At 43.3% G+C, this 18,518-nt stretch overlaps 2 protein-coding genes across 3 annotated transcripts in view; one reads left to right on the forward strand and one right to left on the reverse strand.

The window, feature by feature from the left end:
* Positions 1–1,768: 1,768 nt before the first annotated feature.
* Positions 1,769–11,897, reverse strand: psmd12.S (proteasome 26S subunit, non-ATPase 12 S homeolog). The gene is made up of 11 exons (NM_001090530.1): positions 11,719–11,897; positions 9,468–9,527; positions 8,863–8,991; positions 7,170–7,277; positions 6,459–6,563; positions 5,680–5,829; positions 4,899–5,033; positions 4,079–4,191; positions 3,579–3,753; positions 3,330–3,407; positions 1,769–2,229 (listed from the first exon to the last, which is right to left on the reverse strand). The coding sequence occupies exons 1-11, from the start codon at positions 11,779–11,781 to the stop codon at positions 2,020–2,022; spliced, it is 1,326 nt and encodes a 441-aa protein (NP_001083999.1). The 5' UTR covers positions 11,782–11,897; the 3' UTR covers positions 1,769–2,019.
* A 3,740-nt stretch (positions 11,898–15,637) lies between these two features.
* The window catches only part of LOC108702162 (cytoplasmic phosphatidylinositol transfer protein 1), a 54,205-nt gene continuing 51,324 nt past the window's right edge, over positions 15,638–18,518 (forward strand). Inside the window, exon 1 of one of the 2 annotated variants that reach the window (XM_018237670.2) lies at positions 15,638–16,299. In XM_018237670.2, coding sequence (XP_018093159.1) covers positions 16,249–16,299 — 51 coding nt within the window. In that variant the 5' untranslated portion in view covers positions 15,638–16,248. The remainder of the gene's footprint in view (positions 16,300–18,518) is intronic. The other variant, XM_018237669.2, reaches the window with a different exon arrangement.

The raw sequence follows: 18,518 nt of genomic DNA on the forward strand, positions 1-18,518 counted from the left end.
GTGCCTAATTTTTAGGTAGAGTATCTGAATTGTGAATTTGTGATAGGAATGCTGCCACAGTTAATATGGTAGCAACTATCCAGGGTTTGAACTTTAAGTGAGTGCATCCTGGGGTAAAGTCGTTAGGGTGGTGGCAGATGGGGAGATTAGTCACCCAACAACAATTCTTCGCTACTGTGGGCGACTAATCTTCCCAAAATGCCTTCCCACAGGCAAGAATACGAATCGCTGGCAGGATGGCATATGAATTGCTTCGGATTTCTGAAGTGCACAAAATTTCCTTGTGAGGCAACTTTATATATCCGAATCGATTTTCCCGCGGGCGTCTAATCTCCCTGAATCTGCATGTGTGCCCTGACCCTAAGGGTGAAGACATACTGAGCTACTAGTATCAGCTACTAAAGGCTAAACATGCCATGGACAAAACTAAGAAATGCCTCTGATAAAACACTCGTAGTGTCTTAGGAAAGCCAATTATCTATTTTGTTGTGACAGGTAGCTGCTACTAGTAGCTCCGTGTGTCTTCACCCTTAGGGTCAGGGCACACAGGCAGATTCAGGGAGATTAGTCGCCCACGAGAAAATCGAATCGATTCAATATTTTACTCAGGGTGCTGGTGGCTGTGCTTAGTTTCACATTTAAAACGGTGTCCCACATGTCTATTGCATGCTTTGAAGGGGGAAGTAAACCTGTTGGATGCTTGAGGCTCCCAGAAAAGATGTGCTAGCTGTAGGTAGAGAGGGTTGTAGAATAGTTCTCAATTTCTGTTTAAGGTTGGCCCCATTCCAAATGGCAACTTTGTGACCAAGCAAATGCCTTTTGTTTTTGCTCACCTTTTGCTCGTTATGTTCTTGTAACAAGTTAGGCCAAATATTAACTGGGGGCAAACACTGCTGCTGCTTTCTTGCCCCAGAGGGAATTTATTAGTTTCCATGAGTAATAGGCTGTGTGCCCATCTATATCCAAACTATAGTTCTTACGCTTGTCTCTTGCCCAGGGCTGCCATCATAAACTTTGTGGGGCCACCCAGGAACACAAGTGTGCAGTACGGAAATATTTGGTCAAGGCCCCTGTGTGTTACACAAATAATTTTTTTCCTTGACAAAAGGTTGAAATTACTAGATGTATTTCTTTTTCATTCGCTGCTATGATATAAACTCATCAAGCATTTTACTGAAAAGCAGGGGTGTAACTCAAAAACAAACAGACCCTGCAACTGCTGGTTGCTGTGCACCGATGTAACTACCCATCTCTGGACCCGGGTGCATTCCCTCCTCCCCCCTCCTGCAGCAATCTCCGCAGAGGATTTGCCTGTATGAACCGCTGATGGGCCCCAAGGAGGGTGCATTCCCACTCCCCTGGTAGTTCCGCCACGGTCTCATTGCTTGATCCGTAAACTTCTATATAAATTATGTAAGTTTATAGAGAAGTCATGGCAGTTTTTGTAGTGCAGTTCGATAGCAGGGTTGGTGTCCCCCCCCCCCTCAAACGTTGATGTTTGGTGGCTAAATACTGAATCAATCAGAGTGTGTGCGGATCCATCTTTCTATACAGTTCGATAGCAGGGCATTTGCAGGGAACCAATGAGACAAACATGGGTGTCCTTGCCTTTTAAAGACTTTGCCTTGCTTCCAAATTAGGAGTGGTGTGTATTACAAATAAAGGATCATGATGTCATAAAAATAAAGAATAGACAGGGGCAATTGACAGGTATGGTTGTACCGGTTTAAAGATACCTACATACAAAGAACCCGGATGACTAGGAAAATACAGAGCCCTAACAGGGATATTTGCATTTTATTAGAACACAAAAAAAGCCATTCTATATTGTTACACTTAGAAAGGAACATAAAAAATATATTATACAGTTGACCATCCCAATGTTAATCCCATTTCTGCCCTGCAATGCAGCACAGGCTCTCCCGCCAGCAAACAGACTGAACAATGTGAATGCTATATGTAGAAATGCCTGTACTGCTGGGCTATGCTATTGAGCCACATTAAAATAACAGTTGTGGCTCATTGAAGATTGTGGATCATCTCTTCTTTAGCTATGAGATGTGTTGTCTTGTTTACCAAGGACATCAAGGAGTTTAGTTTCTGGGACCAGTCATTGAGAAGATCATTGGGGTCCTTTGGTCTCTGAAAGTTTATAATTCCAGCCAACCTGTCTACTTTAGCATATATAGTCTTGTTAACAACCAGACTGGACAGGAACTCCTCAGACTCCTGCAAGGCAAACACATCACACACATTTATATTCTCTGAAAGTTTTGTAGTTACACATACTGGGACCAAAAGCAAAGTGCAGTGTTTTATAGCAATACCCTTAAAGGGGATGTAAAGGCATAAAAATAAAATCCTATTTTTAATTTCTTTAATGAAAAATAAATATATCTCCAATATACTTTAATTAAAAATGCGTACTGTTTTCATAAGAAACCTGACTATATGCACTGAAATTCCCCCTTCATTTACTTATTCTGACTGCTGTGGATAGGAAACTTCAGACGGTCCCTAGCTGCTCTGCAGGGAAAAAAAAAAAATCATACGTTAAGACAGCAGGGGGAGCCCCTCCCACCTTACTTCTCAAAACATGAGCAGCTTTGTTTGTTTCCCTGTAGAGACGCAGATGACTGTGTAGGGATTCATATCCACAGGCCCAGTGCAGTCTGATTATTAGTCTTGCTGTATCAGCTACTATGGCAGATATTATCTGACTTGTGCTGTCGACAATCCCTAAGCTTAACCTCCCAACAGCAGCCCAGACAACACTGAGCATGTGCCTGGTCTCAGTCTTACAGAGATGCTTAACAAAGTTACAAGATGGTGACCCCCTGTGGCCAACCTTGAAAATATAAATAATTTATTTAAATTAGGGTTGTGGGGCAGTAAGTTCATGTTTAGGTTTAGTATACAAAATACAGCATTTCTAGCATTATTCTATTTTAGACTTTAGTTCCCCTTTAGACACTGGTACATTGCAAGCTCTAATGCCTGAGCCATTTCTTGAACAAAGTCTTCTCGCCCAACACATCAGTGTATTTGTCCCAAATATACTGATGTGTATTTTCCCAACATGACCTCCAACCGCAATGTATTCTTCTATCTGCAACAACATCCCCAAACTCCCAGTGTTTCTCCAACATCCCCTAACCCTCAGTATATCTTTCTTTCCCCTAACCCTGTGTGTGACTCCCTCCCCAATAAAACCACCAAACCTTCAGTGCATCCTCCTTTTTGCAACACTGCCAAACAGTTAGTTTAGCCTCCTCCTTGCCCTACCACCCCAAAACCTTTTTTTACCTCTGTCATCTACTTTTACTTACATCTATGGAAAGGTCTAGCAGTTGTGCCATCCGCTTCATAGTAATCCTAGTATAATATTTAGCCATTATTCTTATATTCTGAAATGAAAAAATAAAAGTACTTGTTAGAAGCATACATAACACTAGATGTGTTGCCCCTGTGCCCATCTAAGCTGGTAACATACCTATGAGTAACTGTCTCACTATCACTAGGTGCAATAAATCCTACATATGAAATTACATGAGCTATGCACATGAAGTACATCTTACATGTTCAACCACCCGGTTCTTTAGATCTTTCCAGCGCTTTTCCCCCTCCTCACTGTAGGAAAACACATCAGTGGCTGTACTGTCAAGGGAGCCTTCCCTCAGCTCTTTCCCATAATCTTCTACCAGTGTGCTCCAACGCATAAGCTCCATTGTGGTGAACAGTTTCAACAAATCCCTGGGAAAAAGAAAGAGTCATGTCACTATGGGTACAGCACCCCATTCCCCAAGAAACCCAGACACATTAATGGAACCTATCCTGATCCAACATGTCATGTGATTGAGGAACCACACTCAGAATCCCTGTCTTATAGGACATTTTGGAAATCCCTTTAAAGAAAACTGTATAACATAACTTAGATCTGTCAGTGTTACTAAGAGCATGTTGAGGAGAACCCATCTGGAAGCATTGCTTTTCTACCTCCAGCGATCATTATTTTATATGGCAGTGGGACAGGAACACATAAAAGGGAAACATGAACTCAGTACAGCCAAAAACTTACTTGTACTTGGGAATATCTTCCAGTTTTTTATCAGTGCTGATCCTATGGACCAGGTCAGATTGCTCATTGTCGTAAGGAGACAGAATGACATACAGCACCACACTCTTTAGGGCCTATAACAACGAGAAAACTATTGCCTTAGCAGTTCCATCACATTTCTCTTTGGATATCAATAGTTATCAATGGTTCCTGTAGGCAAATACTGTAATTTATTATAATTTAATATAATTTAATGAGTTCGGTCTTTGCTGTTGCCGTGTAGCTTAGACAAAACGACTAGTCAGTGCACCAGTTTGAGCCTTATAATAAATCCTGCATTGGCAAAACCTCAGTTAGTTGCTTTTCAGTGCAACCTTTCCAAATACTCATAGGGCCTTGATACACCAGGAGATTAGTTGCTCTGTGATTAACCTTCTCTAGCAAAGACTTGTCTCCTTTGAATACTTTCACAACAGTAATAATGTAAATCGCTGATGGAAAAACATGCAAGTCACTTTGGATTTCCAAAGTTGCCCTGCGAGGTGTAAACAAACTAGTCATACATAGGTCAATATTCCCACTAAGCCAGAAGTTTCTTTGTCCATATAAAGGGCCATGGTATTCAGCTAGGTCATGATGGCACTGGTAGAAATATGCTCTCAGGTGAGGACTGCATCAGGTATCCTACCTACTAAATGCTTATCTTTTAACCTAAACAAAAACAAATGAATAAAATGCACACATGAAATGGGACCTGCACAGAACTCTAGACACAGAAAATCATCATCATCATAACCCTCAGCAGGGAAACCGAGAAGGATTTCGCCACTGCAGAACTTACATGCTGCCATTTGTCACTCTCAGCTAGGATACAGGGGGTATCATAGATGGCCCGGTAGTGCTTGCATATAGATAGATAAGATCCCTCATGCTGGTCCACTTGAATCATTAAGTTGTAATAATTTAGCTTCGATTTCTGAAAGACAAGGTGGGTAAGGATCATGCAGGGAAAGGTACTGGCATTTGCCTGCAAGAGGATAATGGTGCTGGTCCGATCAGTCAGTGCAACACAGAAATGCTGAGACGCATGGACCTTCTCAGCGATATGAGACAAATATGGCCTTTACAGTTAGGTCCATAAATATTTGGACAGAGACAACTCTTTTCTAATTTTGGTTCTGTACATTACCACAATGAATTTTAAATGAAACAACTCAGATGCAGTTGAATTGCAGACTTTCAGCTTTAATTCAGTGGGATGAACAAAAAGATTGCATAAAAATGTGAGGAACTAAAGCCTTGTTTCAACACAATCACTTCATTTCAGGGGCTCAAAAGTAATTGGACAAATTAAAAAACTGAAAATAAAATGTTTATTTATAATACTTGGTTGTAACCCCTTTGCTGGCAATAACAGCCTGAAGTCTTGAACTCATGGACATCACCAGATTCTGGGTTTCCTCCTTTTTAATGCTTTCAGTTTAGTCTTCAACAAGTGAAATGCATGCTCAATTGGGTTCAGATCAGGTGACTGACTGACTTGGCCATTCAAGAATATTCCACAACCTGGACCTAACTGTAAATACAGATATACAGAATAAGTGAAATATTGAACAATTTACCTCAGTGTTCTCCTCTTGGAAAAATTTGGTGTTTATTTTCTTGCTAATGATTTGGGTTCGGATAAAGTCTTTAACAGCCAGACAAAGGCGCATCTGCTCCAGTATAAATTCCACCTTCTCTTTCTTCACCATGGATCCATAGGTCTCCACCTATCCACAGGCACAAAGAGCAAACAGCCATTATAATGGGTTAACAGTTGAGGGATCAGTAACTCTGTGGTTAATGTGCTAAATGTCAACTGAAACTCCTCCATGTTTGGTTCTTGTTAGATCCATAATTAGATCCCAGCAAACAGATCTATACACCAACTACAAAGGATGGGGACGGGACGGTTTATACAGAGCTCAACTAACTGACTGGTCAGCTATTAAGTGTGACAGCAAACGAATGCTCCTTTATTGCTTTAATTACAAATAACTAAGAAATAGGATTTTTTAACTAAAAGAATGGGCAGAATATATTTTCCTCATAAATTCTACTTATTTTGCCAATGTTAAAAAGATGTTTATTGTGCCCCTTTAAATGGTCCAGTCATTAGATCATTTTTTATTTAAAATATTCAATTCAATTATGCTACTATAGGTATTCCCCAGTATTAAGCACAATTCAAAGGGAGCAACCTTCAAAGGGAGCAACCCCTAAGTTTGCTCATAGTCTGAGATAGCATAAAACTATGGCAGCAAAGTTATTTCCCTGTACTAAGCACATCAGAACAGCTTGCAAGTGAAGAGATGTATTTAGATTGAAGAAAGGATTCTAGTGACAAATGGCCAATTACCTGTAACTCCTGCAGAATGGAGGCTGCCTCCTTAACATCCCCGCTCTGTTCCTTGATAGCAGCAAGGGTTTTGGTTAGGCGAGCACGCTCAATTTCCACATAAATCTACCAAAATGAAAGTGATAGGAAAATATTAGAAGCCAAAGCATCACAACTGAAAGATATGGATCCTGCTCCCATGAAGACTGGCAACACAACCTTTTTTGGTAGAGCTGTGTCTATTAATCCTAGCCTGTAGATGGTGTAACAAACCTTTCCCTGATGTTATGCGGCCCAGTCCAACCCTGTGTTTATCTTAAGAGCCCACTGTTTCTGTGAGTGCAACACATATTTTATATCCTTTGCATTATAGAGAACTGCTGCTCTATATACTCTCAGGTTTAAACTTTGCATTCTGTGGTCTCAGGCAAAGAAGCAGGTTGAGTCCACACAAAGCATTATGCCATTTGTATCATTTGATCAGTAGAGGGCAGACTTTCACACACAGAAGGTGAAGGTACCGCATTAGATCAATCATGGTAGCTTTTAATACAAATAGACAAATAAGGATTCTAATCGAAAATAACACATATTAGTACTTTACAAAATAATTGACCTACAATCCAAATTATACCCAATGTATATTTTCCCTTTAACCAGGAATTCATACTCTTACTTTAATCAGGGAAAGTGACAATTCAGAGATTTAGCTGGTTGCTAATAATGCCATACCTTTCCCTCTGTAACTGTCCGGAGTGTGTCAATGAGGTGCAGTTTGATGGGAAGGTCTGTGATCTCCTCCACATACTGACAGCACTGCTGGACCATCTTGGTTACAGCCTGATCAGGGAAAAAATTTCATGGGCATGACGCCAACCGTATCATATGCCATCCATACAAGACCCACATGATACAGAATTGCATTCTATGGATACAAAAAGTGCTCACAGCGTCTGGCACACAGATGGAGGAGGAATCTATCACCCATAATGCTAAGCAACATGTTACAGTATACAACCCCATTTCCAAAAAAGTTGAGACACTGCATCATATGTAAATAAAAAGAAAATGGGATGATTTGCAAATCACTTGAAACCCTTTAATTAATTGCACATCACAGAGAAGCCAAACCCTCCCTCCTTCTGCCCACCCACTTATTTATTTTAATCTTAATAAATAATTTGGATGTAAAATACTTTACAGCCGACAGTGTGTTGTCGACCCCCCTTGCCGCAACCCCCCCAATGCTCCATGGTATTAGATTCCAGGTTCTAAACTGGCCCCCTGTCTGCAGTCAAGACCTGTTACCCACTGAAAACATTTGGCTCATTATGGAAGGAAAAATACGACAAAGGAAACCATGAACTTTTGCAACGTTACTGTTAAGAAAAGTAGCGACTAAATGTAGCAATTTTTAACAGTTCAGAATATGCACCTGGATCCGCATCTGGAATTACTAAACTGACAACACCAGAGACAGGAACATTCAACTTTAAACTTCAATTTTGGAAAACGATAAAAAATAAAAGATGGAAAGCAAATGAAAAAAAAAAACACCTTTATTTCTGGAATCTGAAAACAACTCAAATGAAAAAAAAAAAAAAAAAGTTTGGAAGGAAAACAAAAATGAAAAAAAATTTTGGAAGGTGAACAACCCAACCCCTCTGGGAAAAAAAAAAAAAAAAACCTAAAAATGCCCCTATAATGAGAGAGCACTGAAATGCAAAATTCTGATGTTATTTCAAGGGTTAAATGATTTGCTAATGATCCCATTCACTTATATTTACATTTTACACAGTCTCCAAACGTTTGGAAATGCTGTTATGGGCAACATTTATAGTCACACAGTGAGACACCATAAGCTTTAATACAGGTCAATATTATATCATCAACATTCTAAGAAATAGTCTGCATGTAAGTTCTTGGCATAATTGGTAGGAAAGAAAACCGACACAAGCATGGGGAGAATACGGAGAATAGTGGCCTGGTCCGAATCTAACTGGGGCCCCCAGGACTAAAAGGCAACAACAGTAACCATTGCCCCACCATGCTTGTCCACATTTGCCATAGAGGCAAGTAAAGAAGGTATCTGCATCCATTCTCTTACCAGGGCTCATTTATAATCACTAGACAAATTTGCACTTGTGTAGTAACACATAGCAACCAATCAGTGCTTAGCTTTTTTTTGTCAGGGCAGGTTGAACACTAAAAGAACTCAGCACTTAAAACACTAAAAGCACAAAGGGTGTTCTAATGAACCTTTATATCTGTCAAAGTTTGAGGTATAGAAGGTAGGCTCATCCATTCCCTCACTGTCAGAGAGGGCACAGAGGGAGGTGGGCAGAATGCATATACCAGGGGCTACAGCTCTATCTATACTATATGTATCTGCCCAAGGGGGCAGGAATTGGGACACCCCACTTGCCTGTTTGAGCTGACTCCTCCTCTTGGACAGAAGCATAATGTTCTCGTTGAGCAGGTCCCATTCTTTGGCTTCATAGCACATCTTAACTACTGCCACTAAGATTCGGGAGGTTGACACCATATCAGAAGCCTGTTGAAAGAGACGGCATTTACATAAAACCTGTGGGAACAGCACCTTGCTACACACTGGCTCTTGCATGGTCATTGGGATAACCTGCAGACATTTCTGGTCATTGGCTACAAAACAGGCAAATCAGATTTACTAGCACATGGTTGCAGCCCAGTCACACTACAGATTGCAGAAATATACCAATATGTACATTATTTATTTTGGCGAGTAGATGTCTGATCTTCTTCAGCAATGCATACTGCAGCTCTATGGACAGGTTTACAGGATGCTTATTGAGAATCTGGTTTGCATACTCTATAAGCAGACTATTTATTTCAAGCCCTGGAATGTTAGGAAAGTCATGTTAAACTTAACATTTTTTTATTTTAGGCAGTGGTTAGAAAATGAGAGTACAAAATGAATAAGCTGAATAGAAAGATAAATGATAGATATCAGTGCCAGTTACTAAACAGGACAATATCCTGCATGGTACTTACTGTTCTAGTCTGCTTTTCCAGAGACAAGAGGATCTCAATCACTTCCTGCAAGCGTCCTTCCTACACAGGGAGGCAAGCAAAGTATTCATCATACAGATGTTTCCTTGGTCCATGTTTGAGCTTCAACCCATGTAACCCAAGCTCAGAGGAGCCAGGCTGATAGACAAAACAACATTACTCTCAGCACAAAGTATTACTACCTGGGAATCAAGAGTTACCTATGGAGTCAGAATAATCGGATATCATGTGTTGCTGATGGGCAAGGGGAGATACAGTTTAGGGGGGCATGGAGAGATGGGGAAGCAGGGAAATATAAGTAAGAGGGTGATGGTTTGGGGGCAGAAATGGGTATGGGGGAAATAGAGTTTAGCGGGGCAAAGATGAGTAAAGGTGGGGCTATAACCCATTATCAGTTTCCCTCCCCTAAATTGCAATTTTATGGAACTTACACATTTCTTCTCTGGTCCAGTACCCTGCTGCTGCTATAACCAACTCCATCTTAACAAGGAGGTGCAGTAATTTGCTACAGAGGCAAGAGATGGTTAAGGGGAAGATGTAGTATAGAGTGGTAGGGAGAGATGCGTAAGGGTGAGATAGAGTTTGAAGAGGTAGAGAGTAAGGGGTTGTTAATACAGTTTAAAGGGGTAGGTACAGTTTAAAGGAGAAAGAAAGGCTAAAATCAAGTAAGCTTTATCAGAAAGGTCTATATAAATAAACCAGTAAACCCTCAAAGTAATGACGCTCTGAGTCCTCTGTCAAAAGAAACACAGCATTTATTTCCCTCTATTGTGTACACATGGGCTTCTGTATCAGACTTCCTGTTTTCAGCATAAAGCTCCAGGGCTAGGGCTTGAGCATGCTCAGTTTGCTCTTCTCTCCCACTCCCCCTCCCTCTTCCACTCAATGCTTTAATCTGAGCCCAGAGCTATGAGTGAGCAGGGAGACACTCAGGCAGGAATTGATGTCACAGCAAGCTAATATGACAGCTGCTATCCTAAACAAACATACTTCTTCTTGAGCTGTTTACTGAGATATGGTAAACCATGCTGCAGAAAAAATATAGTGTTATAGCTTGCACTATTGTGGATAAGCTATTGTCAATAAATTCATTTGGTAACTTTCCTTCTCCTTTAAAAGGGTAGGTGCAGTTTTGGGGGGCTGTGATGGGCAAGGGGGAGATACATTTTTGGGGAATAGAGATGGGTAAGGAGGAGATAAAGTTTAGGAGCCAGAGATGGATAAGGGGTGATACAGTTGAGCATGGGCAGATTTTCATTAAGTCTAGGGAAGCCTAAGCCTTCCCAACCCTTACTTATAATAAAGAATCAAGAGAAGGGGAAAAAAAAGAATAAAAGCTTTACTTCGTTTTTTTCCTCTCAAGATGCAAGTCCCGGTACAGCTTCAAGAGGATTGGCTAGGCTGGAGGAAGAAATTTGAAGTTTCCTGTAGCCTAGCCAATCAGGTAGACCCTAGGACCGGGACTTGCACTTTGGAAAAAAATCAAAGTAGTCAGTGCCTACTGTAGTGATTAACTGTCCCTGGGTTAATGTGTCAGGTGCCAACACCCAGGTACCTTTGTTTCTTTAGCTTTGTTTTAATTCCCTCCTGCCCCTTTCTCCACCAGTCTGGAAACAGTAAGAAAATTGCAGAGCATGCATATCAAGTTAGGGAAACATGAAGTCAGAGCACAGAGATATGCCCTGAGGAGCACTGCGAGGTCGACCCGAACCCGCCAACCCACGGGTATCGATCGGCCCGCACATCACTGCTAAGTAGCCTTCCCAAGCACAAAAATCACCATCCGCCTATGCAGTTGAGGAGGCAGAGATGGGTAACATGGAGATACTAATTATGGGGGTGGGGATAGATGGGTATGGGGGAGATAAGTTTAGGGGCAGCAAAACATGATTAAAGGGGGAGATACAGTTTAGGGGCAGGTAAGGCGTAATACAGTTTGGGGAGCAGCGATGGGTAAGTAGGAAATACAATTTAGGGTGAGAAAGAGATGGGTAAGATACAATTTAGGGACATTGAGAGATAGGCAAGGGGAGATACAGTTGGGGGCAGGGTGAGATGAGTAAAGGTGTGTTACAGACTCAGTTTGGCGGGGCAGGTTTGGGTAAGGGTATGATACAATGGGGGGGGGGCAACTTCTAATGGGTTAACGCAATTTTACAGGACAGGCACATTTCCCCATTGATCCAACATCCCGGGCAGAGGCCTAAAGCGGCCGCCATGACTCAGCTCTCACCCCTGCCATCCTCTCACACTCGGGCAACCGCTGATCCACGGTGCTGCTATAATCCACCTCCATTTTAACAATGCGGCCATCAGAGCGTTCAGTTTCCTCTGACATGTTGAACCCGGAGAATGACTCGGAGGCAGCAGAATTGACAATGAACAGGCACACCGGAGCCGCCTAAGTCTGTCAGGACCTAATGACAATGTGATGAAGATCGCGCAGGCCCGAGCAGGCCACCTAAATCAGACAGGAAACCGATGACATAAGAGGAGGAGCCTTAAGCGCTCACCCGTGACAACTCAATGACGTAATAAAGCCGTATCCGGGATCCCCAAAACTTTATTAACAACATGCGCGGTTTGGCACGAACAATTTTACTGTGCTCTGAGATACAGTCAGCTAAAAATGATATGTGGTATCACCGCCCTTCTCAATAATGTCACGTCCTGTGCCCCACTGAAACAATTATTGTGCGTATCAGTGATATGTATCCCACGTCGTCGTCGCTGATGCCAAATTCGCACAGTTTAAATCCGGACTTGTTTGTTTCCTGAATTCACCTCAAAACTTGTAATTTACAGCAGGACCGGACTGTCAATCTGTGGGTTCTGGCAAATGCCAAAGGGGCTGGTTATAATTAGGGTTGCCACCTTTTCTGGAAAATAATACCGGCCTTTCTATATATGTATCTTTTTTCCTATTAATAACATTGGGAGCAACCATCATTTTTACCTGCCAGGCTGGTAAAATACTGCACACCGCCCAACTGTCCCGTTTTTAGAGAGACAGTCCCTCGTTTGAAAGCTCAACCCACAGTCCCTCATTTGTACTGGAAAGTCCCTATTTTCTCTGCACTGAAAAGGCAGAAAAAGAAACAATGTTTCTAACTAACTTTCTAACCTAGCCCATGCTATAGAAAGTCAGTATTTAGTGGGCTGGTGGGAGTGGTTTGGACCTCTGTGTGGGCTGATTGGGCCTCTGTGTACCTGAAATGCCAGGGCCTATTTTAATTCTCAGTCCAGGCCTAATTTGCAGCAACTTTTGGCCCACGTAGCCTTTTGGACAGGGGTAAAGCACCCTAAATATAGACACCTAGGGTTCCCCAGGCCCCAGCTATACAGCCTGTAGTTAGCCCCAATCTGAGATTGATGCACAAAACAAGCGCTCTAGGCTCCACAAAAGGTGTCACAAATCTTTACGATCCATAGGATCTGGAGAAAGGCCATCCCTTTTTTATATCATGGAGGGGCTGTGCTAGGGGGCAAGAAGTACAAACAACAGCAGACAGTGTAGGACTGGGACACAAAGGGGCCCACAACACCAAAAAACCTTAGACCAGGGGCCCACTCTCAATACTATTATTCTTCCTTTGACTTTCCTCATGCAATCTCATCTCTTTCTTTACATACAATAATCTATTATTCCATCTATTTAGCTGCATTGTTCTCATAGTAATAGGGAACCATGAAATAGACCAAATGTGTAGCAGCATGAGGGCCAACTTACACCTGGGCCCACCGGGAGTTTTCCTGGTATCCCGGTGGAACAGTCCAACACAGAGAGCAAATGTTTGTTTTCCACAATGTCTAGTGTTGTTTGGGGTCTATGGTGACTGTGTCCCAGGGGCCACTTGTTTTCCGCATTTATAAGTAAATTGGCCATTATTTATATCCACCTGTCTACTAATTTCTTCTACTGTAATATGTTATACACGCCTATCTACCATTTACTCCTTCAGCACAGCTGAACATTCTTTTATGTTCCCTTCCAGTACCATTCTAATCATCTCTGCTTTCATGCTGTACTCTACCCTTATTCCTTTATGTTCTTACACTGTTTGCCTCCCTGTTTTCTCTCCTATACTGTCCTCCCACATTCCTCTGCTCTGGCTCTAAAATCCCTTCTGCACACACTTCTGTTCACTGCCCCCATTTGCACTTCCTCAATATTCTTGTCTTCCCCTAAATCCATACTCAGCCCTGCTCCTTCTGACAGCTTATATTCCTCTCTGCATATAAACAGAAGTAACTTTTCAGGTTTCCCTCCAGACATAGTGGAACTGTGCCCCTACAGCTGTAACTTTATCTGCTACCCATACTGCTCTGTAATTGCTCTTACTCACTTCTGCTCTTGCTATGCATACACCCCTAGTTGGCTGATAATCACTGTTCTTTATTCAACATGTCCTTCTACTATGAGTCCCTACTCTTCTCTCCATACTCCCCTAGGCAGCTGCCCTTTATTCCTGCTCCCACTCAGCACACATTTATTTTTATTCTGTCTACATTTCTTTGTTGCCTAATGCAACAATCTCTATTCCATGCATTTCCTATAGCCAATCCTTCTCTGCCCTTTCTGCCCTTTATTGCAAATATTCCATTACCACCACCACCCCCCATGCAGCCTGCCCTTACTCTCTACATTTAACTGCTCTACACCCTTTCTATCCTGCTCTCTTTGGCCAGGATCCCCTTACTGAGTACTTACCATTGAGCCCCCCCCCCCACACCACCAGTATTATTATGCTAGAGATTGCCCATCTTATACTGCAACTGTGATTAGAATGGGTGCATAAGACACTGCTTAGGTTGCAATGGTGATTGTTATAGTAGCAATAAGTCTTGGGCGCTGCACCACAAGTCAATAGGGGCAATGCTTGTGTAACCATGTATACAGCTGAAAATGGAAAGCCAAGGAGTGAGTGTGGGACATGGCAAGTTTAGGAGGTTTGGGGACAGGGCTATTTAGGAACCCAGGGAAGGGATTGTGGGGACAGGAAAGTGGTTAGGGAGTATGGGCAAGGTTGATATTGGGTAAGGAGATGTTGTAGACCATAGCAAGAGAGTGTGGGGACAAGGGAAATTGATACATCAGGAGGAGAGCAGGTCAATGTCAGGACTCTTGTTTGGGGAAAAGGTAGGATGTAAACCCATAGGAGGAAGGCCAGGGCAAAATGGGATCTATGGGACTAAAGAAGCAGGCAACAAGGGGGTTAGTGACGTATGGGTCAGGAAAAACTCAACCCACACCCAGCTATCACCCACAAAACCGAACATGGCCCTAACCCACAAAGAGTTACCATTGTAGGGCCCACCCCAAATCAATCCCTGCATCTTCTTGCTCTGTATGCTACTTCTGTGTGCATCTCTGGTTCCAAGACTTGCAGAGGAGGAGTCTACTTCCCCAGTCTGACCCACACCCAACCCGCATTGGTCACTCTAATGTTAACCCGAACCCACCCAACCAGCAATAAACCTATGGGTTTGAGGTCAATCCACAAATTACTAGTGAGGGTTGTGAAGTATTGGATCCTCTTCCTTCTGGAGTGGGGGGGGGGGCAGGGCCAAGGCTAAAGAATCATGGTAGAATGTGGGTGCAAAGTAAGGTGGGGGCCCCTAGAGAAGAGTGTGATGACTCCTATAGGAGAGTGTAAGGACAGGGCAAGATGGGGAACCCTGATAAGAAAGTATGGGGTAAAGGAACATGGAGACCTTCAAGGAGATTGTTGAGACAAGGCAAGGAGGATCAACTCCATAGGAGAATGTGGGGACAGGACAAGGCAGGAACCCCCAATGGGAAAGGAAAAAGTGGTGGCCCTGGGAGAAGAGTGTGAGGGATAGAGTGGAGTCTTGGGACAGAGTAAAGTAAGGTTCTCATAGCAGTGGGGGTCAGGCCAAGTTTTGGTCCTGAAGGAAGAGTGGGGCCAGGGTAAGACAAGGACCCCATAAAAGAGTATATGGACAGGGCAAGTTGGGTATGCTGGATGGAAAGTGTGGGGACATACAAGTTCAAAATGTGTGCACAAAATTCCTTTCAAGAAAGAATTAGAGAGACCATTGATATGACAGTGTGGGGTGGGACAGGGAAAGGTGGTGGCCACCTCAGGAAATTGTGGAACAGGACAAGGTGGGGTCCTCCATTGGCCAGTGTGGGTGGGACAGGAACAGACGAGTGTGGGACAGGGCAAGGTGAGGAGCAACGGTAAATGAGGGCGCAAGACAGGGTGGGTGTCCAGGGTAAGGGAGAGCAGAGCAAGGTGCGGCAGACAGGGACTAGCAGCGCGGAGAAAGCACAGAGGGAGTAGTTTGAATTGGGCACATTCCTCCCATTGGCTCGTGCACATCCTTCCCCTGCTGATGTCAGGCTGCTGCATCACTGCTGGAGGAAAGAGGCACGGGGATCAGAAGGAAGCAGCCAGATCTTGTCCTGGGCACGACGAGCCGCATACCTTGGGGCACATTGTGGGGACTGGCTGCTCTGTGGCCCCGGGCTGGCGCTGCGTAGTTGCTTTGTGTGGCACCGGCAAGATACCCGCTAGCCTACGTGCCTTTTGCTGGCTGCAGAGCTGAGATTCTCGGCCATTTCCTCGTGTGGATCCCGTTTAGTGGAGATGTGGATTTGCGTTTGTTTCTAGACGAAGCCAGGACTGCGGGTTCCCATGGTGTGTGCAGTCTGAGGGGCCCCTGCTTCGGATTTAATGAGCGAAGGGCCACAAACTGCCGGCTCCCGATTACTGGGCTTCTGTGCGCCCATCGTCTGATGATGCTGCTCAAAGAGTACAGGATCTGCATGCCCCTCACTGTGGAGGAGGTGAGTGCCCACCTGGGGGTTAAATTAACCCACTCTCTGCTGCTCTGTCCTGGTGATTTAACCCATTAGGTGCTCATGGTTCTGTTAGTGAGCGCGGGGCTAGTACAACCCATCCAGAGCTGGGATTGCTGCGCTTTAATTAGCCCTGGTACAGTAGCCCCTTTTGTCCTGTTATAATTGTTTTGTTAATTAACCCTGGACTGGTAACCACTTCAGTGTTGGAATGGTTGTATTGGCAATATGCCCTGGGCTAGTAACTGGAATGTTTGCACTAATGAGTCCTGGCCCGGGCTAGTAACTGCTTCAGTACTGGAATGTTTGCACTGATGAGTCCTAGCCTGGGCTAGTAACCCCTTTGTTGCTGGCATGTTTACTCTGATAATGAGGCCTGGGCTATTAACCCATTCATTGCTGGCATGTTTGCACTGATAATGAATCCTGGCCTGGGCTAGTTACCCCTTGATGCTGGGATTGTTACTAAACCCTGAGGGGCAGTGGGTTTAATACTATGCTGCTCTGACCATTATGTTGGTGCTTTAATATATCCCATAAGGATAGCTAATTGGCCTCATTTTAAGTAACCATCAGCTCTGCAATAAGCCCTGATTGGCCATATCAAATTTTATCATAACATGCACCCATTATTTGCCGAGTGGGAAATTAACTTTCTTGCGTGTCTTTTCCCATGATTCCTAGGGACCACTAAATGTCTTCACAGCAGCACTTGGTTGTCCATTTCCCAGTCTGAAATGGGACAATGCTTTGACACGATGACTACAGAGCAATATAATCATAGCCCCAAGGCTGCCTAATTTACACCATACTGTGAGTGGGGGGCTATTTCTTTACTATACTTGTACTACAGCCACTGCTACCTATTGTGCTGCCTTTCACGTGTAAAGCCCAGTAATGCTTTATGCATCTTTAAATATTTTGTCCCAAAAACTCTTAGGTTTATTTGAGACGCTAGACCCAATGTATTAGAGAAGAGTACAATAAGGCCACCAGGTGGCACTGAGAGTTAATTGGCAGCTGACTGTCTGTGAGCCATCTGCACTGTTTACTAGATAGTCAATATCACTGTACTGTCCTAGTGCATCGTTTGGGCTAGGGAGATTGTCTGTTCAAATGAATTCATTCAAACTAAAATTGTTTGTTACAGTTATCATTAACGACACATGCACTAATTGTTCTGTATTGTAAACATAGAAGCTTCCGTATTGCTTCCATAGTCCACCCATAAGAGGATATAGCTTATTGTGAGCCCAAAACATTCATTATCTGTATTTATACATATGGATAGGTGCTCCCAGACAGGTTATAGTTGTCATAGGGTTATAGATATTTCTTAAATTGCAGAGGTGAGCAGCTAATGGAGAAAAGCTTGTCATGCAGGGACAGATACAAGCTGTCAACTCAGCCACTCCAGCTTGTCTGCACATGTATGGAGCCCTTGGAATGTACTACCTAATCAACATTTCTGTCCAAAAATATCAGTTTGGTCAGGTTTGAAAATTCCTTTGGAAGAGGACCCATCAACATAATAATTTGGTTCTTTCCAGATGGGTTTCCATAAGCCCCTTTATGATCTGTTTTGACTATGTGCAGCTAACAACACTATGGGCAGATATAGTTGTTGGGATGTAGTGCTATAGCAGGTAATGGGTTAAATTAAGATTACAGATACTGGAGCACTAAGGGGCAGATTGCACCACTCCTGCAGATATTGGGAATAATGAGAGGATAGGAATGTATCAATTGCCCCAGGGCAGAAGACCCCTACCTCCTGTTGGTGCAAATGGGTGGATTTGCCCTTTTAACTTTATCTTGCTACTCCATCTGGTAAACTGCACCAGGCAGGGGCTAGTGATCCTACAATGCCCATTGATTAGTGTGTCGGATTAAGGACAGGAGGTTTGCTCCGTCAGCAGCTTAGACTCTCTCGCTCCCAGCTTGCGGCTGCACATTGCACCGCATCCTTTATTAACAAGAAATTGTGCTGCAGGGATGGGGCTGTGGTGGCTTAGCCCTGGGCCATAAGAATGCTGCAAAGGGAAAAGAGAAACATGCAGTATAACATGATTTAGTATAAAATATACCCTGCGCATAAAGAGAAATTGAGCTGCAGGGATGGGGCAGTGGTGGCTGAACCCTGGGGCCAGTGCTTCAAAGGGGATAGAGAATTTAAAGGAATAGAAACACTTGTAATCATAGGCTCC

The sequence above is a fragment of the Xenopus laevis genome, chromosome 9_10S (assembly GCF_017654675.1).
Source record: "Xenopus laevis strain J_2021 chromosome 9_10S, Xenopus_laevis_v10.1, whole genome shotgun sequence".
Classification (NCBI taxonomy): Eukaryota; Metazoa; Chordata; class Amphibia; order Anura; family Pipidae; genus Xenopus; species Xenopus laevis.

Coding starts and splice junctions, on each gene's coding strand:
- psmd12.S (NM_001090530.1), bottom strand. CDS start 11,781: ATGGAGGTGGATTATAGCAGCACCGTGGATCAGCGGTTGCCCGAGTGT. Junction 5,034..5,679: donor TCCAAGAGGAGAACACTGAG/GTAAATTGTTCA, acceptor CTTGTCTTTCAG/AAATCGAAGCTAAATTATTA. Junction 4,192..4,898: donor AGAGTGACAAATGGCAGCAT/GTAAGTTCTGCA, acceptor TCGTTGTTATAG/GCCCTAAAGAGTGTGGTGCT.